The sequence below is a fragment of the Sinohyriopsis cumingii genome, chromosome 15, assembly GCF_028554795.1.
Source record: "Sinohyriopsis cumingii isolate HCF-2022 chromosome 15, ASM2855479v2, whole genome shotgun sequence".
In the NCBI taxonomy this organism is placed as follows: domain Eukaryota; kingdom Metazoa; phylum Mollusca; class Bivalvia; order Unionida; family Unionidae; genus Sinohyriopsis; species Sinohyriopsis cumingii.
This window is the reverse complement of record NC_142975.1, coordinates 15747869-15774768: the sequence shown is the minus strand read 5'-3', so window position 1 is coordinate 15774768 and position 26900 is coordinate 15747869. Positions and strand designations below refer to the sequence as shown.

General features: G+C 34.4%; 2 protein-coding genes across 8 annotated transcripts in view; one reads left to right on the top strand and one right to left on the bottom strand.

Annotated features, from left to right (window-relative positions):
* Positions 1–26900, bottom strand: part of LOC149781305 (peroxisome biogenesis factor 2-like) — a 101888-nt gene that overhangs the window by 44319 nt on the left and 30669 nt on the right. The gene's annotated exons all lie outside the window — the stretch shown is intronic.
* LOC149781304 (uncharacterized) overlaps positions 26–26900 on the top strand; it is a 217722-nt gene continuing 190847 nt past the window's right edge. For all 6 annotated transcript variants that reach the window (XM_089935397.1, XM_089935393.1, XM_089935395.1 and 3 more), the window contains exon 1: positions 26–829. In XM_089935397.1, the coding sequence (XP_089791523.1) occupies positions 41–829 (789 nt within the window). In that variant the 5' untranslated portion in view covers positions 26–40. The remainder of the gene's footprint in view (positions 830–26900) is intronic.

Below are 26900 nucleotides of genomic sequence, written 5' to 3'. Positions count from 1 at the left end.
CAGCAGACAAGGTCATTTGGGCTCCAACATCTCAACTATCATGGATGAAAATAAAGGGGTGCCAAATGGCTCTCATCAGGAAGATGGGGCTACAAGTGGGGATACTGAGCAGAAAACTAGTGAGGTTCCACAGGAGGGGAGTTTACAAGAAGCTCAGCAATCAACTGCAAGTTCAGTTTCCAGTGTGCATGAAAAACAAGACTTGGAATATATGAAGGATCTGGACGTTTCGGCAGGAAAGGATGATGACCCTATCATGAGTGACGAAGAAGATACTTGTAAACTGGAAACTTTCGGGATGCAACTCAGAGAAACAAGTGTCAAAGAAATCCAACCAGAGCTCCAAATGGACCCACCTTCTGATAGAGAGGACACTGGCAATGTAACTGAAGAGGTAGATGAGGATGAACATATTGGCAGTGTCAGTGATGATGAAAACAACATCTCTGACGACCACTATATGGATTTTGAAATTTCACCCAAAAATAAACAGCATACATCTGGAGACACTGATGAACTTTTCCAAGGACTTGCTGAAAATGCATCTATTGTTAGTGATATATTTGCTGATGTAGACCAGGAAGGACGAAGAATAAAATCCAGTTATGGCCAAGGATCACGAGATTCATCACCTGGTCAAATGTCAACATCATCCAATAGATACGATGCCATGCGATCAAAGTACACAAAACCAAAACGGCGACAAGTCCAAAGTTCTACAAGGCAGACATCCTCATCCCCTTCACCATATACTGACAGAACATCTCTCAGCATACCAAAAATAATTCATGCACCTCTTGGTTACTATCTCGATGATTACGAAATAGAAGTAAGTGACATGCTTTTACTTCCAACTCCTCTCTCTTTCATTCAACTATTTTTGGGTAGGGTTCACAGCAGACAGGTTAGGCAACCTGGTCAAGGATGCTATGCATTCAATATATTGGCAGGGATTAGGGGTATACAATTTATTAGTCAAATCCTTCCATCCTTCTGTCTATTAGTGCACAACATAAAATTACAAAGCTACAAATAATGGACAAAACTGAAACAATGTAGTTCTTATGATTCAATCTACATGTACATGCATATCTTTCAGTTGTAAAGACTTTTTCTAGTTTTATTTTCCTTTTTGACTAAGCCATGCTGGTCAGGGCATCAATGTTCAACATAAATAAAATGACACCTGCATTATACGGTATACCTGTTTTTAACTGACAATATTATTCAGATCCTTTACTTAATTTCATATTGACTTTGACCTCATTATTAAGGACACGTGCCCACAAAAGATGTCAGTTGATTGTCCTTCATGGTCAAGCCTTCTCAGTACATGTATTTAATATTAGAATCTCAACTGCTTCCTATTTTCCCTACAAGCCACTCACATAATATTGATTTCTCCTATACATGTAAATACTCAAAAAAACTCTGCATGTTTTAAAAAAATACCTGAAAAATATCAATCAACTGATCCACACACATTTACAAGGAATAAGCTAATGCATGTACACAATAATCTGAAATATATATATATATATACACACACAAACACATAGGCAAAATGAAATGACATACACTAAAAGTCTTTATTAGATTATTATTTGTATGGAATACATAGTAACTATCACTGACACCAATAATTCAACAGATAAATTATTACTCAACTTTGTTCAACACTAAATAATGGTTCAAGTTGAAATTTATAATGTTCACTCAAACCTGTGTAGAAGTTGACCCTCAACACTAGCCTTAGTGGCCTTTATAGACAAACTGCCTTAATATAGATGGAAATCTCACTAGACCCCCAATGAACAGATGACGTAACTGATCAGTTATCACCAAATTAGAGCTGCTTAGAGAAAAATTATACTGTAAGAATTAGTTTTTCTATTTGCTGAATCAGCACTTACCAATACTTTTGGACATGATCAACCTAAAGGTTTGGTCCAGCACAATCTCGATTGAATGTCATGGGATGTGATGTCATTATAAAAACAACGCAGCTTGAAAAACAAATGTGTACTACCCTATATTGTGATGATTAGATATGATGTGCTCTATTTTTAACCCAGTTTAGTACCTGGCCACCACTGTAAAAATCGACAACGATTGGTAATTTTCAACTGGAAATTTCCTGATGACATTTAAGTGTGTGTGTGTGTGTGTGTGTGTGTGTGTGATTTGGATTTTTAACATAGCTTTAAGAGTTTTTCAGTCATATTACTATGATGTCTGCAGTGTGGCAGTTTATAGTTATGTCTAGCACTGGGGCATCATGCCACAGACATGTAGCATGATATCCCACCCAGTCACATTATCCTGACACCTGAGGCCGACCAGTCCTAACACTAATCTCTTAATGCTGAGTGCCAAGCGAGGCAGCTGTTAGTACCATTTTTCTAAGTCTCTGGTATGACTCGGCTGGGGATCAAACCCACTACCTCTGGCATCCGAGGCGGATGTTCTAACCAGTAGGCCACTGGAGCAGTGATGCCATTTAAGGAGTAAAGCATTCATTAATAAGGATACAATAAATACTGGTTCAATAAAATTTGTATTAAATTTTAGAACAATTTAAATATAATTTAAGATGAGTAAATGAACTTGCATGACCTGACTTTAATACAGATTCAACTGATATCCACTAGTACAGATTCATGAAATATAAATGTTATACACTAGTACAAATTTAATATCCACTAGCACTGATTCAGTTGATATCCACCATAACAGATTCAATTGATATCCACCAGTACAGATTCAATTGATTATCCTGAAGCACAGAATAAACTGATCTCCACTAGTACAGATTCAATTGATATCCACTAGTACTAGCTCAGCTGATATCCACTAGTACAGTCAACTGATATCCACTAGATGAGATTCAATTGCTTATCCTCTATTACAAATTTAACTGATATCCGCCAGTGCAGATTCAACTAATATAGATTAAGTATATATTCAATTTCTATCCACTAGTACAGATTCAACTGATATCCACTAGTATATATTCAACTGATATCCACTAGTACAGATTCAACTGATATCCACTAGTATATATTCAATTTCTATCCACTAGTACAGATTCAAGTGATATCCACTAGTATACATTCAACTGATATCCACTAGTACAGATTCAACTGATATCCACTAGTATATATTCAATTTCTATCCACTAGTACAGATTCAAGTGATATCCACTAGTATACATTCAACTGATATCCACTAGTACAGATTGAATTGATAGTCACTAACACAGATTCAACTATACAACTATTACAGTTTATTTCCTAAGGATTTAAAATCCATATTTTACCTCTATAGAATTTAGTATAAATTAAATCTGTAAATTAAATCTGTAAATTAAATCTGTCCTTGTTCTTCTCATTAAATGCATTTATTTCTATATCACAACTTGAAAGCATGGCCCCGGGTGGCAGTGGTCACAAGCACTTGCCTTTACATTTATTTCTATATCACAAATTCAAAGCATGGCCTTGGGTGGCAGTGGTCACAAGCACTTGCCTTTACATTTATTTCTATATCACAACTTGAAAGCATGGCCCCGGGTGGCAGTGATCACAAGCACTTGCCTTTACATTTATTTCTATATCACAACTTGAAAGCATGGCCCCGGGTGGCAGTGGTCACAAGCACTTGCCTTTACTGCTCACTGTCATCTTACCTCTGTCAATGTGGGTATGAATCTTAGGCCCAGCCAAAGTACTTATGTGAGAAAGCTTGGACAGGAGCTAAGACCATGGGTCTGTGGTTTTTACGGTGGTTTTCATGGTTTCTCATTCCAACTAATTATGCAGAGCCTATCTTGTGCTTCAAAATGGCATTAAACCCAAAATGGCATTAAACCCAAAATAACAACAACAAACTGACAGTGATCTCACACATATAACTGAATATGACTTACATCAACACTGATAAGCTCCAAATATTTTTATTTGAGAAAATTTACACAGCTCAGTCTTAAAGTCTAATGAAGGATACTCTTTGGTGAAAAGAATTTTCAGGAGTCCATGTTCTGGTTGTTTCTAATCTTTTACTTCAGTTAACTGTTGAGTATATTCTTAAGAAACTCCAGCATACAAATTTGGCTGCAAAATATTTTACTTATACAACTGATTAAACATGTTCACAATATATGTACCTGTATGTGCTTAAAATTAGTTATCATAGATTTTACCTCTGAACATGATATCACAAACACAATCTCACTAAACCTTTTTCAGACAATGACAATATACACCCAAATGCTAGGTAAGGTTGTGCTTAAACTTAATTAACATATTTTGTAGTACAAAACTTTTTAACTGGCATCCTGCAATGTATTCGAATATATAAGCAAACTGAACTTCATAAAAATCCATTGATAATTGTTAGTGTTATCTTGCTCACAACCCAGTAAAACTATAAAAACACAAATCAATCCATCTGACCTAAAATGTCCAATCACCGCTGCGTAATTCAACAGATACAATCTAAAAACTCAAGATACAAAATGGAACTTTCAGCACATTCAATGTTATTCAACATGTTAAATTGAAACTCCCGACATATGATATTAAAATTTCACCAAAGAACGTGTAATACAGAAGATACAATCTAAAAACTCAACATTGGACATTGAATTTTCAACCACTGCTGTGTAATTAAACAGATGAAATCTAAATACTCAACATATGAAATGTGATATAACATAAACTCTTTGAATCAATTCATAAATTAGGAATTCTCGATGTATGACATTGAAATTTCAACCACCACTGTGTATAATTCAAACGACACAATCTAAAACCTCGACATAGTAAATATAACTTTCAATCACTACTGTTTAATTCAACAGATACAATCTAATATCTCGACCTAAAAAACGGAACTTTAAGGACAAGCATATTTGATACAACCTGTGACATTGGAATTCTGGACATATGACATTAAAATTTAAACGGCAACATTCTTATTGGACAAGCTTTTGTCCGCTATGGCACCTCATAAATGTATACTAGTACGCATGGCTCAACAGTTAGCATGTACAAAGTACATGGATTTTCGATTCATATCAGTAGTAAGCTGAAATGTATAAGGGCTGAATATGTACTATTTTATCATGTTGTGTACATAAATAATAAGCTTAATTGGTCATCTAATTTAAAGTCATGCTGGGAATCAGTTTAGTACACATCTCATAATCAATGCAACAGACATGGATCTTTGGTATTTTTAACAGAACTTTTGATGGTTATACTGTGCTGCGGCAAGAGTAAAAAAGAAATGGCATGTAACTGCTTGTTAAAGCCCTCATGTACGTACAATGTATAATATGTTACACTGAATTACAGGTAACCCAAATATTTAATTTTAATGAATATACAGTAAAGAAAATTGATCCTTAAAAAACAACACGCACACATATGTACATAGAATTGAGAAGTAGCTAATGAAAACACATTATCATTCATAAATATACTTAAGTCCTATCTAAATGTTATGTCACTGCCTCCTAATAACTGGAAGTTACTGATTATGTCATGCTTTGATACGAGTACCATATTTTCCTATCGAACAAAAAAGGCTCCATTTTACATAAAATTATATATGTATTCCTAAATTTTTTAAGTGAAATGATATCCCACAAGTAAACCTTTACCAGATTAAATTATTGATATAAAAAAAAATACCATATTCATACTTAACATTAAACACTGTGGCAGTCATTCTGGATTTTGGATCAGTACCATTTTAATTTAGGACCAATATGACATCATTATAAGTCTTTCTGTGAAAACCTAATGTCAATATGACCCTCCCATCAGGGGTAGTGTGATAACAAAATCTAACCGATAACTGTCACGACAGCCATATTGGACTTATTAATTAGAACCAACTGGATACCACAAGAAGTGTCAATATGGCCATCCATTCAGGGGAAGTAACTAGAACAATATTTTTCAAGATGGCTGCCACCGTGACATGATTTTCATTTATACAAACCAGACACCCTAAGAAGTCTTCTTGTGAAAACTACATTTTGATATTAATTTCAATTAGGAACAATTGCAATAACAATAATTTTTAGTTGGTCATCATGGCAGCCATGTTGCTTTCAAATAGACAACAATTTCTTTCAGGACAAACTATATGTCATTAGAAGCCATTTGGTGAAATTACCATTCTGTATATCATCCATCAAGAGAAGAAATATAGTCCAAATGACCACCATGGTGGCCATCATTAAGGTCAAATTAGCACATTCTTATTTATGGCAAACTAGACATCAAACAACATCTTTATTCTGGAGAAAACCCTACACTGATATGATTTTTCATTTGGGTGTTGTGATAACAAGATTTTCAAAAAGGATGCCATGGCAACCATACTAGATGTCTGATTACAATCATTTTCATTTAGGATCAACTAGACATTACAAGAAGTCTTTTGATGATAAGCATTTATTGTTTGACCATCTGTCTAGAAGGAATAGTGATAACAAGATTTTCAAGATGACAGCCATGGTGGCCATAACGGATATCAGATTGGCACCATTTCACAGATTAGCAGCAACTGGTAGGCATCATGAAAAGTCTATCAATGAAAACCCATGCTGATCATCCAATTTAGGAGAAATAACAAAAATGAGATTTTTCTAGATACACACTATGGTAGCTGTACTGAATATTCTATCAGAAACTTGTTCATGTAAGACTAATTAGTCCTTTGAATATGTTTGTGTCAAGTTTCATGGCAATCCTTCATGTAGTTTAGGAGGAGCAGCAATAACAAACATAGACCAAAAGCTGGACAGATAACTAAAATGTAATACTGATATGTTAGATGCACTCCATTTTCATTTAGGACCAACCAGATATTATATGAAGTCAAAACACCATACTGGTATTACTTCCCTTTAAGAGAAGGAGCGATAACCAATTTCCAAATGGCTGCTTAGGCAACCATACTGAATGTTAGATCAGCACCTTTTTCATTAAGGACTGACTAGACAGCAAAATAAGTCATTTCATGACAAGCTCCCTTGTTGATCTAGCCATCCATTCAGGAGAAGTAGCAATGACAAGATTTTCAATATGGCTCTTGTGGTAGCCATACTGGATGTCTGAGTGGCAGCATTTTCATTTAAGACCAACTTGATGTAAGGGTTGAATGTTGATGTCAGGTTTCTTAGCAATCATCCACGTACATGTAGTTAGGTGGAATCTGAATACCATATTTGTGCTCATGGACAGACAATTAGGTCATCCCATAAAAAAAATTCACTATGAAGAATATTTTTAAAGACAATGAATTACATACTAAGCTTACTCACTTATAAGTCAAGGCAAAGTGAAAACAACAAAGATCTTGATCTGTCATAGTATAATGTGCCTGCAGATCAGGGTCGATGTTGTTTGTTCTACTGATTACTCCAAACAAACTGCACAGCCCCAGATCTGCTGGCACATTATGCAATGGCAGATCTGGGTCTTTGCAGTTTGCAGTTGGACTCTTATAACTGAGTATTTATGCTACTGGAAAACCTGTCTATTGAAGATGGCACATTTCTTTAGTATTCTTTTGTAAACTTAAATTTCTGAACTTAAATTTATGCACCCTAATATTTTACAGGCAGATTTCCATACAGTATTTTCCATTGAATCTTCAATAATTCATTGTACAATAGTCATGTATTCAAAGCTCCGTAACTCTTCAGTCAACAATGATAACTAGCTCATTTCATTCACAGTATCCACAAGCTGGCGTAAAAGTGAGTTTCTTTTATGATTGCCTTCCAACACATACAATGTTACTTTGTGTGTTTAGGTTTTTAAAAAAGGCCCATGGCTCTTTTTAGGTTGAAATGCAACTGATGCAAATAATGATAATAATAATAATAATAATAATGCTTTATTTATAGAGGGTGACTCATTAGTCAAGGACTATTCTCCCATGAGGCCCTCTTAAGGAGAGTATAACAATGCACATTATATGAGATAGCAATAATTAGTGTTTATTTTAACATGTTTAGTATTAAAATACTAAATTCCATTATCTATATGAAACACATACATGCTCATGATATCTTTTCTTAAATACTCTAATATTTTCAGCAGATTTTACATGTAGTGGAAGCTTATTCCACAGAAATGTACCAGAGTATTGAAAACTCTTTTTAAATTGCTCTGTTCTTGGTTTTGGTATTAGAAGGTTTCCATGTGATATTGATCTCAACTGGTATTGTGTTGAAAAAGGCCTGAATAAGTCCTGAAGATACTCTGGTGCCATTCCATGTAGACATTTATATAAAAGAACTGCCTTGTGAAAATCTGTCCTGTCGTATATTGTGAACCATTTAAGTTCTGTAAATAATGCTTTTGAGGGATGATCAACAGATGCATCTAAAATTACACGTGCTGCTCGTTTCTGAAGTTTATAAATCCTGTCAAGCTCAGATTTAGCAGTTTCCCCATACATTAGAACAATAATCCATTGTTGGAAGAATATATGACTTGTAGTATAGATTGCGAGTTTCCATAGGTAAATATTTCTTGATTCTGCTGAGAAGGGCAATTTTGGATGACAGTGTTTTACAAAGCTTATCAATATGGTCATTCCATAATAAATTATTATCAACAGACACACCTACAAGCCTTTCATGTTTGACATTTTCTGATAGATGATTATTTATTGCAAGAGATAGTTTTGGTTTCCCTGACTTGTGTAGCTTTTGTGATGTCCCCAAAATCATACATTTTGTTTTACCTTCATTAATTACCATCCTATTTTGTTGTACCCAGTTTTGGACTCTAATAAGGTCTGAATTTAATCTCATTTGGATAACTTCAGTATGAGAACTTGAAGTATACAAGGTTGCATCATCTGCAAACAAATCTGTGATTGTGGATTCATTATTTAATGGTAGATCCTTGATATAGATAAGGAAGAGGAGAGGGCCCAAAACTGAGCCTTGAGGGACTCCTGAATGAATAGTGCGAGTTTGAGAGCTAATATTGCCAATGCTTACTTGTTGAGACCTCTGGTTTAGGTATGATCTAAACCAGTTTAAAGAAGGATTGTCAAACCTGTAACAGTTCAACTTTAGCAGCAGAATTTCATGATCAACAAGATCAAAGGCTTTCTTGAAGTCAAGGAAAACAATCCCAGTCATATGTCCATTTTCCATTTCCTTCAGCCAAAGATCAATTAATTTGGTAAGTACTGTTTGGCACAAGTGATACTTTCTAAATCCTGATTGCGCTTTATGAAATAGAGAGTATGTTTCGAAAAATGTATAGACCTGAATGGCTACATGCTTTTCAAATAGTTTTGACAATACAGGTAGAATTGATATTGGTCTGTAATTTCCTGGATCCTCCTTTTCTCCTTTCTTAAAGATAGGTGTAACCTTTGCACATTTCAGTGTTTCTGGAAAATTACCACTCATTATACTTAAATTTATGATATGCGTTAGTGACTTTGTTATTACTGGTGCAGCAATTTTAAGAATTCGTGGACCAATACCATCCAATCCAGAGGATTTATTAATGTTAACCTTAATTAGCATATCAAAAACATCAGCTTCACTAACATTAGCTATTGAAAAATAATTATCATCAGGAATTTTAGCTCTTATAAATAATAGAAGAGCATCAAGTTCAAATGGGGTGTTAGTCTGGTTCTGAATACTGTTACTGGAGATGCTTATGAAGAAATTGTTGAACATTTCCACAATGTCTTGTACAGATGTTGCTATATCATCATTTTGCTTAAGTCTTGGGGGAAGACAACTGTTCTTGGGTGGGTTCAGCTCTTTTAGATGCTTCCACAATGTTTTGGTACTCTTACTTTCTTTAATAGCCTGTTTATAGTAGTTCTCTTTTGCCTTATCTGTCAGGTGCTTAGTTTTATTTCTCTACTTTCTATAGCTTTTCATGTCTTTTTTCTTGTGGAAATTATCTCTTAGGTGCCTAGCCTCATTGATCTCAGGGGTAATCCACGTGGGTGTAATTTGGTGTTTAACCCTTTTTGTTTTAATTGGGGCATGCTTGTCTAAGGCTGCATTGAACATCTGATACCATTTGTCCAAGGCAGTATTGACATCAGCTATAGTACAGACTGATTGGAAGGGTTTGCAAACTAAATCATTTAAGAACATTTCCTCATCAAAGTAATGTTACTCAGGACCTAATTCCCACTTCCACCCCATCCACCCCCATGAGACACCAGCCCGTCACAAGTTAAATAACAGGTGAGGCCAGATTTTAATCATTTAGGTAGACAAGGAACTCTGAATGGGCTGGAAGAAAGCCTTGTCCAGTGACTGGATAAGTTCCACGTTTTGCTGAGCAAGCTAAATGCTTAAGACAGCCTTTGAAAAAGAACCATCCCCCAGATTAACTTCCTCATTGACCTGATTCCAATGTTAATGAAATGAAATTAAATTGATTGTATAAAAATTGCATGTGCAACTATTTTGAAATAATGATTTAGCCTTATTAAAAGCCAAATGGAAATAACATTTTAGAAATATCTATACATTGTCTAAAATTGTGTTATCTTTAATTCAGATTCTAAACAAACATTACCTAGTGCTATCATTAAATAAAACATTAAGGACCAGTGAAAAAAGAAATATTACATGAAAGACAAATATTAGTTGTCTGTATCCTGGGGTCATTGCCAAATTGTCCTTAATATTATCAAGTGCACTTCATGAAGTCAGATGCATGTGAATGTATACAGTGAAACGTGCCAATAAAGGGAGCTCAGTTAACTACAAAATGAATCCTTTACAGTATACAGTTTCAATATGTAAGGAAGGGATTTCATATGTATTATCCACTATGGACAGGTATCCTTTATATTGTAGTCATATGTATTATCCATTATGGACAGGTATCCTTTATATTGTAGTGTCTGTTAAGACAAAGTTTCTAAATACTTGTGTGCAAGTGCTGTTTACCCATATTTACTAATTCAAATACAGATTTTTTATATAAAGTAAGTGCTCTTTATAAATATTTTGAATATTGTTAAATCCATTTATATATCAAAAGCAAAGGGCAGGTGCGAAATGCAAAGTTTCTTAAGAAAAACTAACAGCCTGAAGATTGTCAGCGAGTATGGAAGTATTACGTTATTACTGGCATGACGATATCTTTCTATTGCATATCGATACATTTTGCATCAACAAATGTATTCCTCATTGTAATTTGCTGACATAATTATGCAGACATGACAACAAAATTACATATATATGTTGCTATACTGTGACAATACCTCACTAAGACAATGTAAATTTAACTATACCAATCTGTCATCATGTCTACACAATCACGTCAACAAACTTCAATTGGTGACTTGATCTGTCAATATAAAAGATGCCATTTTGATCACATATGCAAGAAAAACATCTCACCGTGTTGATGGCAGCTTAAAACTTCAATAAGAAAGTCTTAAATAAGCATGTTTCAAATTAAATCTGGCCTTGTGTATCTATTTTAGGCAGATATTATATCTATTCACAAAATAGTCATTTACTGGTAGGTATATTTTAAGTACAAATGATTCCCTTACATCAGGATCAATTACTTTTGTATACATGCCATGAATGGCTCTAACAATGCATGATACAGATCTATCAAAGACTGTTTATACTGCCTCAAAACACCATACAAAAGTAACAGTGCTCAATACAAGCAACATTAAATACTATTTGTATGCCATTCAATGCAAAGAAAAAACCTTGGATCACAACCCACTGTGTACCAAGATGTCTTTTTCATGCCTGGATTTTGAAACCAGTTTCAAACTTATGAAATCTGCATGCCTGCATATTGTACAGATGGATCAAATAAGAAAAAACATGAACACCCAGGTTTCATTTAATTTATTCTGCCTGTTATGTGATACACTTATCTATTTTACAAAGTCCTTAATACAGTGAACATAAAACCCCAGACAGCACTTATATATAAAGCACATACAGTGTGCCCCCCATCCCATTACAAGTCCAATCCTTCTGCATGCTAAGCTGGCAATACAAAATGGGTGGTCACTCTTGAGGAGGACAAAATGGCAAAACATATGTACTATTACAGTGTAGGGCAGTGTGACCCCTAATCAGGGGTGGTATTTCATGAGAAAGTCTTTCTAAAAGGAGGAACACTGCAATTTGGTATAATGAATACCTACTTAATTAGAATGAATAAGTCATGCTGACCCTGAATCATTTGTTAAAATGAGGGACTACTGTATAATGTAGAGTGCCCACCAAATCAATGTAGTTTATGGGTATGGAACTGCATTTGATAATTTATAATTTTAATGATGTACCTTTTCCCACTAAGCACCAATTAAGGATTGGATTATTAACCAGAAATATGTTCCAATAAAGGGGAAAAGTTCAACGTCAAACAGGGGTAAGGCCATTCAATGTTTGGTCTCATACTAAATTTGATTTCCATCCACTAAGTCTCTCAGAAGTTAATTTTATTGAATGGAAACAATGGCATGTGATGGAACAGAATAAAAAACGGACATGGATAATACTATACAGATCCTCCACAGATACAGTGGGGCACTTAAGAAATAAATCTAAATCATGCAAATATTATTTTATATCCTCTCCAACTAAAATCTGATCTGTTTCCAAAATGACCACAATCTGATGCATTGCCAGGTCTGTCGAGTTGTCATGATGTACTTCACTGTAGAAAAATAGTGGCATTTGCCATGTACTTGAAAAGTACTTGAGTCGTCTTCAATTCTTTCTGCTTATTACAATGATTTCATAGCTATACGGGGCCCCAAGTGGCCGAGTGGTCTAAAGCACTCTCTGTTACGGATCACTGCCATCTCACCACTGTCTGCGTGAGTTCGAATCTAGGATTCGGCCAATGTGGGTATGTGAGAAAGCTTGCCAGTAGCTTCTCGTGGGCGATGGTTCTTCCTGGGGTTTTCCCGGGTTCTTCCTCCACCATTAATACTGGCCGCCATGCATAGACTATCGTGCTGAAAAATGGCGTTAAACCCAACAACAACAACAACAACAATCATAGCTATACTCTATCAACCAAGTCTACTAGATCTTCACACCTCCTTACTTTCTTACAACAATATAGCTTTGTAGCTAAAATGCTTCCTGCAAAAAAAAAGACATTATCTTAATCAGTGCTTCCCAACCTTTCTCGGTCTAAACCCTAAGAAATGGTTTTTCTGAGCCTCATGACCCTCTTTCCACATTTTGATCTGTTTTGCCTCAAAAAGAAATCCTAGCGACCCTCCAGAACATCCTTGTGACATGGGTCATGATCTGGGGGTTGGCAACCACTGCCTTAAATGCAAGTACCATATATGCTCACATCAGTCGAGTCCAAAATGCAAACAACACAGACCCTGATCTGCTTCAACAGATCAGGGTTTATGTTGTTTGTTCTACTGATTAATCCTGACAAACTGCATAGATCCTGACCTGGCTGTGCATTATTGGAAGGCAGACCTAGGTCTGTTCAGTTTGTTGATTGAGTTATGAGTGTATATCATGACAGTAAGTAGCTAAAGGTAGTGTAGACTCCTTCGCTGGCCTAAGTGGTTAGAGTGTCTGCCTCAGATATGGGAGGTCATGGGTTTGAACCTTGACTAAGTTATAAAAATGGTACTATCAGGTGCCTTGCTAAAAGCTCAGCATTAAGAGGTGCTAATAAATCTCTGTAAACTGCCTCACTGCAGACTTTGTAGCAATATGACTGAAAAATTGATAAAAGGAATATAAAAATTCCAAGTCACACACACACACATAGAGGTAGTGTATTTCAGAGCAAGTGTTGAACCTGTGCAGGTGTGGCGCATTTCTGCTTACAAAACAATCATGTGCCTAGTCCAAGGTATGTTTGCCTGCAGTCACAGAAAAAGTCACAGCTCTCTTTATCCTCCATTTTTCTCATACCACACTCACTTTAACTGGTCTCACACAAAAACTATTTTTTTTTTAAGTATGAGATACTCTTAATAGCCAATTTCAACTTGGTGGATGTTTGAAAGTTTTAACTCCATGAATATCTTACAGTTTTGCAATAATGTTTAGGGCAATCAAAACACTAAATACATGTATCAGTGATTGATGTACTTAGGTTCTACCATGCATTTTTGACTAATTTTGTACTGAGGTTCTACAATGACCATTTGATTAATGTACCAGGTTCTGCATTGACCATTTGATTGATGTACTAGGATCTACACTGACCATTTGATTAATCTCACTCTACCAATACCTTATTTGTCACCCCACTTTGCACTATTTATGGTATCCCACTGAAGTATACTGTCTAACTAATACTGATTTACTTTCCTTTTCTCATCAAGCTAGTAGTTTTCAAAAGAATTCCTGCAGAAGTCCAATTAAAACATACAAGAGACAGATTCACAATGGAAAAGATTACAAAGCAAACAATCATTGTACAAAACCTTTGAGTACATGTAATTCAAAATTAATTAATGTGTGCAAAAGAAAGAAAAAAAAGAAAATTTTATCCATCACAAGTTATGGATCCCTTTTCTAAGTGATGTCTACATGTACACTAATGAATCTTATAAATGCTACTAGGACAATACTAATAAATTATTTTTTGTTTACAGAAATTCTATTCAAAATGGCATTGTTCCCCAAAATAAAACTGTTCATAAAAGCTGTAACAGTTAAAATTTTGAGCAAGTAAATTGGGCATTATTTCACAGTTCACAAGCTATACGAATTATACTGTATTGTTTGCCTCAGTTGTTAGTTCATAACAATGGCACGGATGCATGTAAAATTACTGAACATTATACAAATACAAATGTTACTTGTCATATACACTGCTAAAAATCTTCTTTGAAAACAACCTATCCATTAAATCTGAAACAGATTTCTACCTTTCCCAAACTACATGTATATTGTTATAGTTAAGCCTACTTTTTGACTAATTTTCTCTAGTTTTATTCGCCTTTACTTCACTTAAGCACAATGTTTTAAAATCAAATTCTAAACTGAAGTAAAGTTTTCTGATAGAAACACTACTTTCAAAACTGAGCATTTTTCAGTACACTTTATTTCTAATTTTATTTCATTCTGCTTCATCTGAGATGCATTCATTACAGATGCATGTTTATTTTCCACTTATGGCCACAAGCAAGTTTCTTTTCTTTTTCCTACAAAATTCTTTCTATCATTTTGAAAAATTAAGGAATTCACTAGAAGAAACAAAAATTGAGATTGTATCACTATAGGAACCTAGTAGTGATCAATACAAGCAGTGGAATGACATGACATGACCTTATAAGTATACTGGCTTGACGCTTTATTTGGCATTACTCGAACAAACAAACAAAACAAAAATTGTATGGATAGCAAAATTTGGGCAATTCTAACTTCTCCACACAAAACAAATAACAAAGGAAAGGTTTAAATTACATGATTATAATCATGGGATAGAAAAAAGAATAGTAGCTCTATAAACATTTTTTTCTCTTCATTTTAAATGTATTTATACATATGCATATTCTTCAATTCTCTCAATCTTTCATAAAAACAACTTATTAAAGTTTTAGCAAATTTTAAAATTGAGATATGAAGCTTAAGGGAAAATGATAGCTGTGCTGGTCCAAATTGGCTCATTATCCCAGCATGTCATGTTGATGTGTCATAGGGTAGTACCCTATTTGCAAGCTCTGTGGCATCAACATCATTAACAATACCTCAACATGGGTATTATGGAAAAGGAGAATGATGTTCTTTTACAATGACATCAGATAATGCATATATTCTACTCAAGTTAGCAAATACAACAGAAAAAGTATTTAAGACCAGATTTTTTTTGAAGTCCAAAAATTACTTGTTTTCAAACCAGAGTTTGTGTCTGGATTTAGATTTTTTGCTGTTAGCTGTAAAGCACACCAATCCAAACTGCACATGGACATATGAACCTTCACAAAAAAGGGCATGTTTGAGATTTGGGGTAAGGGCCATGACCCAAATAGTGTGGGTCCAATAAGCCAAGACATAAAAAAAACAAAAAAACAAAGAAATTCAATATTTATCCTTCTGTCTAATATGCAGGGACAATACACTCTTAAGCATTCAGCAAAACAAATGGTTGTGTATGTACGCAGTTAGAAGTAATCCTAAATAAACACATTCCCTACTCTCCATTACTGACAAAAATGAAAAGAAACTCAATGGTAAATGAGATAAACAGATTCTATAAATTCTGAAATGTACAGGTAATAAGGCTGTTAAATCATTTTGTTAAACGTTAAAACCTTCCAATGCCCACATTTTTGTGCTACTGATAAGGCAATACTTTGATGCCACATGCCAGTTTTATATATAGTAAAAGCTGATTTCACTGTCTTGGCAGACAACCTGTTATTTGTGAAGTGATTCTTATTCCACAGGACCGCTCCATTTGCATTGTGGTTAGAGTGTCCACCTCGGATACAGGATGTCGTGGGTTTGACTCCCAGCCGAGTCAAACCAAAGACTTATAAAAATAGTACTAACAGCGTAGTTACCTCACTAGGAGCTCAGCGTTAACACATTAACCTCTGGACGTTTTTGTTGTTTTCGCCCGAAATTCAAGTAGGAAACACATTTTGAAAGCTATTTCTGAATAGATCCTAATACATCAACTTGCAGGTGATTTTCCAATAACCTAATGCCCAGCTGTGTTAGAAACATCGTTTTTCATTGGCTATTTGGCATGCGCATGAGCAGAAGGGTAAAAGTTGAATGTTTTTGTGTTTTTTTGTTTTTTTGCCTAACGGACCCATTATTATCATATCAAGACCACTCTTTATTCCAAATGCCCATATTATCCTACTTTTTGCAACGGTTCATCTGTCTGTTTGCAGTTCATGTTGGTTTGCCTTAGATCTGAGACCAAAAAGTCTAAAATCAGACACAAAATCTGATTCTGACCACAGGCGAATTTTGAGTGGGGAAAAAATCAATTCCATAAATTGAGGTTTTTCCCTCTATATTTTGTAGTGCAACTAGAACTTCCAAATTATCTGGTATCATTGTAGAGCTACATCTGTCTACCTTTCTATAATACCACCCACTTTAGTGTATCATACATGACCTTGATGCTACAGAGCTCGGCAGTAGGCTACTACCTCCTGCCACATTAACTTGTTGCCAGGGGTTAATGTGTTAAGAGGTTAGTGTCTGGACTGGTTGGCCTGGTGTCGGGATAATGTGACTGAGTGGAACATCATGCTACATGTCTGTGGCATGATGCTCAAGTGCTAGACATCACAGTGAACTGCCACACTGCAGTCTGGTAGCAATATGAGTGAAAAATTGTTAAAGCTATATTAAAAATCTAAACACACACACACACACATATACACACTCATACTTTATCAATGCAATAACAATAACCTCTAATGACAGATTACCTATCTAGGGAGATCAATTTTTTATGGCAGAAGGAATGGTCTCACAAGGCAGGTTGTAAATTTGGATTGGTTTGGTTTGGTATTCTGTTGCACATCATGATGTTAAAAGTTATATCATGCCAAGACAACCAATCAAGTGACTTGAGGAAGTGCACACAGCCAAGCTATTTGTAACCCACTCCCTAATCCAACTCCTTAATAACTGCTTTGCCATCACAGATCTCCAAATGGTGGAATGTACAGACTGGCTGATCATGTCATACCAAAGCCCTTAATTAGCACCAAGAACAAAAACTTACCTCCTAGACAACAAAAAAACTTCATATAGGATCAACAATATTTACACAAAAGTTATGAGAATCTGAACTGATAATAACAAATGCCCTATTCATCATGGATTTATTGAATGAAACAAAATAATATGTAACCAAATCCTTCACAATATAATTTATAGTTTGCTTATTGATACACCTTATCATTAATATAATATTCACTGTGTAAATTAATGACTAGACTAATTTTTAAATCAAAATGTTTCAATCACAGCTCAATTATAATCTAGATTTATTTTCTATGCTTGATTTTGGATACCAGATAAATGTGAAGTGAATTCACTTCACATATTCAGTTACGGTAATTATAAACTTATATACATATATAAAAAGGATACAAATCATATGGCAAATAACAATTCTTTCAAGTGCACTGGATCCAGCATGGGATCACATGTGTCAGGGATTGATTCAAATAAATGCAATAAACTGACAAAGAACAATGCAAAACTAGTATCTAGCTAGCCTGAGTGCTTTTGACCCTTTAAAGAGTCTTTTTCAAAACATACAAATACAAAACATAGACAAGAAAAACAAATAAAACAGAAGAAACAGTTATGTTTGCGAAACTTTACATAGCTTTTTCTCCAGGAATTCAACCTTTTAACTCTATTATGCATCAACTAGTTTATTTCAGCTTGTTGCTGATACTGGAAAATATTTGTATTGACCTAGAAACTGATGAGCCATAACTATTGCTCACAACCCCAACTGGAGTTCCCAAACAAGGAAAGAAAAGGAATCTTACTGGATACACCACCTTAGAATATTGAAACCAAGCGGTTTAAACCAAGTAGACTAGAAAAAGACAACCATGCACAAATAAAATTATCTTTTGCAGCTGGCACATTTTCTTTTTAAAAAATTCTCTAAATTTGCATAATGGCCTATGCCTACTACTGTAACAATGAAATATCTGGGATATAATCTGTGCTTACATAAATTTACATAAAATAATAGCTGTCATTATGGCTCATCAATATATATATATATATATATATATATATATACACACACACACACACACACACACACACACACACACACACAAGTTGGATCCAATAAACTGCATGGACCCAGATCTGCCATTTTGTATCATAAATGTTGATGACTTTCTGTAACCCTTATCAATCATCGGGGTTGGGGGGATCGATAAATGATTACAACACAAGTTGAATTAGAGTGCTTTATCTATTCTCAATTTCAAATCAAGGATTTCATTAAAGGATAACATTTCTGTTAAAGGTATAATTATCTTAAAGGATTAAACTGCATGTGCTTATCACTGGACCTTTTCAAAAGACCTGCAAAATGTCGACAATACTAAAATTTATGTATTTTTGGTGTCACTACTCAAATTTAACACATCCATCTAAAATATGTTTTTCTCTTCAACATTCTCTAGTATATTGTAGTTGTACATGCAAAATTATCACAACAGTTTATCTGAACATTTGTAATTAAAATTTGCATTACTGTGAAAGCACATAGCATTGTGTGGTACCGGATCCAGTTTGTTCACATAGTTTTAGTGTAGTACGAATCTATGTGTAGTCTAAAGTAGTGCTGTGGTACTTAGCTATACTGTCATGAACAAGGATCGGGCTTAACTCTCAAACAAGGAAAATTTTCTTAAACAAATGTTTGTGTGTGATTTCATATGGAACGATCATGCAGGCAATCATTGATATTAATAACAGAAATATTACAGGTATATAAATCTAAAATTAATAATAATAACTGTTACAATATAAATATTACAGGTATAAAAATCTAACACTAATAATAGTAACTGTTACAATATAAATATTACAGGTATATAAATCTAACACTAATAATAGTAACTGTTACAATATAAATATTACAGGTATATAAATCTAACACTAATAATAGTAACTGTTACAATATAGATATTACAGGTATATAAATCTAACACTAATAATAATAATAACTGTTACTACATAAATATGACATGTATATAAATAAAACACTGATATTAATGTGTGTGTGTGTACACATGTGATTTGGATTTGTAACCTAGCTTTAACAATTTTTCAGTCATATTGCTATGATGTCTGCAGTGTGGCAGTTTTAGTGATGTCTAGCACTGGGGCATCATGCCACGGACATATAGCATGATGTCCCACCAAATCATATTATTCTGACATGAGGCCAGCTGGCCCTAATACTGAGCACCAAGCGAAGCAGCTGTATGTACCATTTTTATAAGTCTTTGGTATGACTCTGCCTGGGTTCAAACCTGCAACCTTTAGCATCCGAGGCGGATACTTTAACCACTAGGCTACCAGAGCTGTCCGATATTAATAATAGTTACAGCATAAATATTACAGTCATATAAATATGACACTGATATTAATGGCAGTTACTATATATATATATATATATATATATATATATATATATATATATATATATATATATATATATATATATATATAACACTGATATTAATGACAGTTACAGCATAAATATTACAAGTATATAAAATTGTAATATTTTATAGCTTAAAGCAACCAAAACCATGAAGGTGTAAAAGTCTCCAACCAAAATGCTTTATCATTTTTTCATTTCTAAATTTCACGCAGAGTTGTGTTTTGGTCCAGTCAAATATAGGATGCATATATTATCATTATCAAGATGCTAAATATTATTGAATGTCAAGGCTATGTACACACTACTCACAGCTCATACTCTTTCAGAATATATTGCTGTCATGTTTTGACCCCTGGGTCCTCATCTACATTGCTGTAGTCTGTCTAAATTTTGTACTCAGGGTTAATCTGTACAGTCAGTTCCATTACAGTCTTTCTTTTATTTATGTACTGTAGCACAGAAAATTACAATATACTTAATTAAACTGTATGTCCAAAAACATCAGAGCAGCACAAGTACCAATCATAAATGATTTATTTTTGTAGTGGAATATTTTGCATTTAATTAATACTTTATTCTTCTAATATGGTATTTCTCATTGGTATCCACTACAGAATATGGTCTTTATTTGTTAAGTACAGTCTTTGTAAAACAAATAAATACCCTTAAAATAGGAGGAAGTAAACATTGTGAAAATTTACTTTTAAAATGTAATTTTAGCAAAATGGAAACTAATCACAACGGAATTAATGTCACCCAAGTGTCCTTGTCAAGTAAGAATTCGTTTGTAACCAGTTTAGCCCCAATTTATTTGTCACAATCTGTCAAACATTGACCCATATCTTAGGTTTTTAGGCACTTCCCAATTATAGTCATTTGCCTGTTGAGGGTAAACTGTGGTAGCTCATTGGACTTATAATCAGGGGTGGGGTGTAAACACATCCAGGTCATCCATCCTGGATCAGCAGCTTCCGCATGTCCTTGCTGAAGGCGCTTAGCTCCAATTTTCATGGTATGATATAGCCAATAATGTTTAAAAGTGTGATGAAAACTGATAAGAACAAATTGTATGTAGAGTTCACATATGGTGACATCAATTTCACCTTATCCTTCGCAGTAATCTGACAACAAACAAATTTGTGATATTTCAGCATGGAGTCTGACTGATCTGATTAAATAATTGCAGTATTATCTTGATAAAGCCATTGTATAACTCATTGGTTATGTAGTACATGTGATCTATCCAAACATGCATGGTAAAAGCCCAACAATTAGCTCATTGGTTATGTAGTACATGTGATCTATCCAAACATGCATGGTAAAAGCCCAATAATTAGCTCATTGGTTATGTAGTACATGTGATCTATCCAAACATGCATGATAAAAGCCCAATAATTAGCTCATTGGTTATGTAGTACATGTGATCTATCCAAACATGCATGATAAAAGCCCAATAATTAGCTCATTGGTTATGTAGTACATGTGATCTATCCAAACATGCATGATAAAAGCCCAATAATTAGCTCATTGGTTATGTAGTACATGTGATCTATCCAAACATGCATGATAAAAGCCCAATAATTAGCTCACTGGTTATGTAGTACATGTGATCTATCCAAACATGCATGATAAAAGCCCAATAATAAGCTCAGTGGTTATGTAGTACATGTGATCTACCCCAGCATACACTAAAAAAGCCATTGTTTAGTTCATTGGTTATGAAGTACATTGGATATATACCAGTATACACAATAAAAGCCATTATTTAGCTCAATGGTTATGAAGAACATTGGATCTATCCAAACACAAAATAAAAGCCTAATATTTAGCTCAATGGTTATGTAATGCATGTGACTTAGCAAACACTATAAAAGCCTTTATTTAGCTCACTGATTATTAAGTACACTGAATCTATCCAAAATGATAAAAGCCAGTGTTAAGCTCATTGGTTATGAAATACATGTGAGCATTTCCTGTCACATTTTTGCAGCTGCATCTCACCAAAAGCTTTAGATGCAAAGTTTTCATCATGGCTTAAAAAGACATGAAAGTGAAGGTTACAGTAACAGCTTACCAGTACCATACACATGATAAATATCTTTAAACTTACCATATACACTCACTTATGAGTCCAGCTGCAAACTGCACAGACCCAGATCTACCATCGCAGATTATTCAGTAGAACAAGCAACAAAGACCCTGATCTGCAAGTGCATTGTGTTATGGCAGATCAAGACCATTGTTGTTTGCAGTTTGACTCAACCTATTTTTAAAAAAATTCTGGTAAAAGAAGAAAAAGTACACACAATTAAATTTTGTTCCATTACTTTTACATGAGGCTTTCCAATGATTTCATTCAACATACCACTGTAAACAATTGGGTCCAGGATTTTAATATACCCTATATTAACAACCCTACCTATAAGTTAAGGTCATGTCTAGGCCATAACACTTCATAAATTTATATTTTCATGTTAACACAGTGGAAACAGCTAGACCTATATTGTGCTTATCAAAGGACAAAAGGACAACATACCATGAACACATATATTGATATACTCACTGCAAGTCAACATGCTGTATTAGGTAATTTTAAATATCAGCATATTTAATATCTTGGACTCTTTAACGATTAGGCTTATTGCCCTTTGTTTAAAAAAAGCAAGTTTTCTTTGTAGTTTCTAGTAGGAAGCAAGAATTTAAAAGTGGAACTCGATGGAAGTTAATTTACCATTGTTATTATCTAGACAGTCATGTCCATTACAATAAAGAACCTCCTTATTAATAACCTAAGGATTAACAAAAATCAATTTTAGATTCTTTACAGATACTGACTAAATATATTTTCAACTCCCTGTAGAAAATTAATTATTCATTGTGACCCAAACTGTTCTCTAAGTGAAAATCTGACTTAACTTCAACCCCCTATGACAAAGGGTGGGCAAAATATGGCACATGGTCCTAATATGGCCTGTGACCTGATTTTATCCATTAATTTACATCAAAGGGTGTGGCTTTAAAAATTAAGAAAGATGGAAGTCATTACATAATTAAATTATTACAAAATAACAATCTGTGTATATAAACGTACTGTAAAAGCCAACAAAAGGATTACTGACACTAACATATAATGGCCATCAAATACAGTACATCAACTTTTCAATACAAATGGAAATCCCACTGGCAATATAAAATACACAACAGGTTGTAAGGTCCCAAAAAGAAAGACAGACATGGGTCACTTTGATATGTGAACTTATTTCAGCTAACAATGTAGTTTCTTTAAAACCAGTGCAACTAATGTGCTTTATAATATAAATCTCCTTACTCAAGTCTCTATGCACCCCAACAACTGACACATAATTGCCATGATTCAAGCTGCACTCCTAATGCTCCAGTCATGTATTTACTAACCAGCATGGTCTCGCACCAGTAGATTAAGTCAATTATTTATATCACAAAATGTCAAATACAACCTTAAATAATATAAACTGCACACACAAATGTTCAACTTGGGCAATGTTTTACCTAGACTCCATGAGCAATAAACAGTTAAGCATTGGACAATGTTTTATCTAGACTCCATGCATAATAAACAGTTAAGCATTGGACAATGTATTATCTAGACTCCATGCACAATAAACAGTTAAGCATTGGGCAATGTTTTACCTAGACTCCATGCACAATAAACAGTTAAGCACTGGGCAATGTTTTACCTAGACTCCATGCACAATAAACAGTTAAGCATTGGACAATGTATTACCTAGACTCCATGCATAATAAACAGTTAAGCATTGGACAATGTATTACCAGACTCCATGCACAGTAAACAGTTAAGCATTGGGCAATGTTTTACCTAGACTCCATGCACAATAAACAGTTAAGCATTGGGCAATGTTTTACCTAGACTCCATGCACAATAAACAGTTAAGCATTGGACAATGTTTTATCTAGACTCCATGCACAATAAACAGTTAAGCACTGGACAATGTTTTACCTAGACTCCATGCACAATAAACAGTTAAGCATTGGACAATTTTTACCTGGACTCCATGCACAATAAACAGTTAAGCATTTGACAATGTTTTATCTAGACTCCATGCACAATAAAAAGTTAGGCTTAATACTAATGATAATGACTTAGTCAGAATTTATTCCACCCAAAGAAAAAAACTCTTTCCATCTTTTATGTAAAAATATCGTGGATATGATTGCAGTTGGGTTTTTTACAACTCCTGGAAGAAAATTATGAATGTGTACGTCATCAAAGGCCACAAAGGCCTCAAGCACGGAACCATATGAAGAAGGCCATAAAGGCCTCATGTAAAGCTCTGTATGAAGAAGGCCATAAAGGCTTCATGTAAAGCTCTGTATGATGAAGGCCATAAAGGCCTCATGTAAAGCTCTGTATGATGAAGACCATAAAGGCCTCATGTTAAGCTCTGTATGATGAAGGCCATAAAGGCCTCATATTAAGCTCTGTATGATGAAGGCCATAAAGGCCTCATGTAAAGCTCTGTATGAAGAAGGCCATAAAGGCCTTATGTAAAGCTCTGTATGATGAAGGCCATAAAGGCCTCATATTAAGCTCTGTATGATGAAGGCCATAAAGGCCTCATGTAAAGCTATGTATGAAGAAGGCCATAAATGCCTCATGTAAAGCTCTGTATGATGAAGGCCTCAAGTACAGAACCATATGAAGAACTTAAGCGAACATACAACCTTTATAGATAATGGAGGAAATCTGATAGATTTTATAATGAGCTGTAAGTGTAATAAAAATAATGTTTTATTATCATGAACATATATCAAAAATACCTAAATATTCATAGTGGGCTTCTATGGTTGTCTAATTGTTAATACTGACTGTGCTGATTTCATCTCAGTATGAATTGTTTTAATAGGTAAAACTGAATTGTCCAGAAGCAACTCATAGTTTGTCCTCAAAACAGATAATTTAGGACCTCCAGAACTAACATTATCTACCAGAGATCATATCTGAAAGGAATCTTATGTAAACCTGAAATAGTGCATGACACAGTATTATTAAGAACTTGAGTCCAACATCCATCTTCAGTATTTGAGCTGTACACAAGGATAACAATTATTATGGGCATGTCATTACAATGATATAAAGCAGATAAGATTCCAATGAAAATGTTTTAAATGTAACCCAGGACCTTTTGCTTATCGATGATCAGTGCCTCATTAGGGCATCTTTGCATGCTAAATATTGCTTTAACAGTTCTTAATTTACAAGAAAGATAGACATAAAGGCATTATTTTCTTTCAGGTGTAAGCAATTTTTTATCATTTGAAATAGATATTAAAATATTTGCAACCAACAAGTGTATATAGACTTTTTCTTTTCTTCTACCCCAGCAAAAAAGCCTTAACCCCACATACATAAACTATGGATTTACTGTCAGGGGATAGGTTATATTTCTAATTCATCACACAACTACACAGTGCAATGATGAAACAACTTGCTTTGGAATTACATGTGTATGTCACTTCCGGTTCAATCATAATTCTGGCATTAGCATGGTTATGTGGTTTGTGATTTTCTCCAAATTCTCATTTCCTTCACCTCAAAGACTATTGGCAGGTAAGTTCAATATCTAAGCCACTGTTTGTTGTACAAGTCAGAACCTGTTATGCAATCAGCATTAAACAAAGTAAAAACATATCCCCAAGGACAATGTCACACATTGATACATGCAATAAGACATCGACACCCATGATTTATATTTCGTTTTCTTCAACAAGAGAGTGTGTGTTTGATAAAAGTGTGCACCTATATTGACTAACAGATTTCTATATTTGATAAAAGTGTGCACTTATATTGACTAATACTTTCTTTAAATCCTCTATTCATGATTTAAAGCCATTGTTGACCAAGTGTCTACTTGAAAGCACTGAGGATTTCTCTCTATCACACAAAGTTCATGTTCTAAAACTCCACACAGCCAGACTATCTACTTCTAACAGGTGCCAAGGCCTGATTGCAATTTCTTTCACTTAACATCCAAGTCAAAACTAAGGCAATCTATACATATCCCTACATGCTTAGCATAATACATTATTCTGTGTTCACTTCAACCCCCTTTTTTATAATGTAGTTAAATGGTAAGCGGCATAATAATTAGGCCCACACTTTTAGATCTAATGTACAATCCACCACTCTGATGATTTTTCCAAACATTGAATATATGATGTCAAAATTTTATAAAATTTTAATCTCTTAGCCATGAATCCCATAAAAAATGCTATCGTGTATAATCTATAAAATGACCCACATGTATGTTCAGCCCATGTTCAAATAAGCAAATATGGTAGTTCCTCAAATATTCTTTTATAAACATATTTTCATCATACAATATGCACCCAGAAAACCAGTGGATATACTAGTACAGTGGGTCATCTCTTCAGTGACCCCTCTAGAGAGAGGCTACCCTTTGATCTGAGGCCACCTCCATGAAGACCACAAAAGTAAGTATTTACCATTTTACCCAATCACCCTGTCATAAAACAGCTATTCAGTGCAAAAGTGGTGGCTTTCTAAGAGGAAACCACTATCTTTCCTGTAAATTATCCTTCTAATAAAAATTTTGACAACCATATGTACTGACTTTTAAGTATAGATTTTTCAAATATTTTGTCAGATTTGAAAAGGAATAGTAGTTTACCAGAAACACTCTCATTATCAGTCATTATCAAAACAGG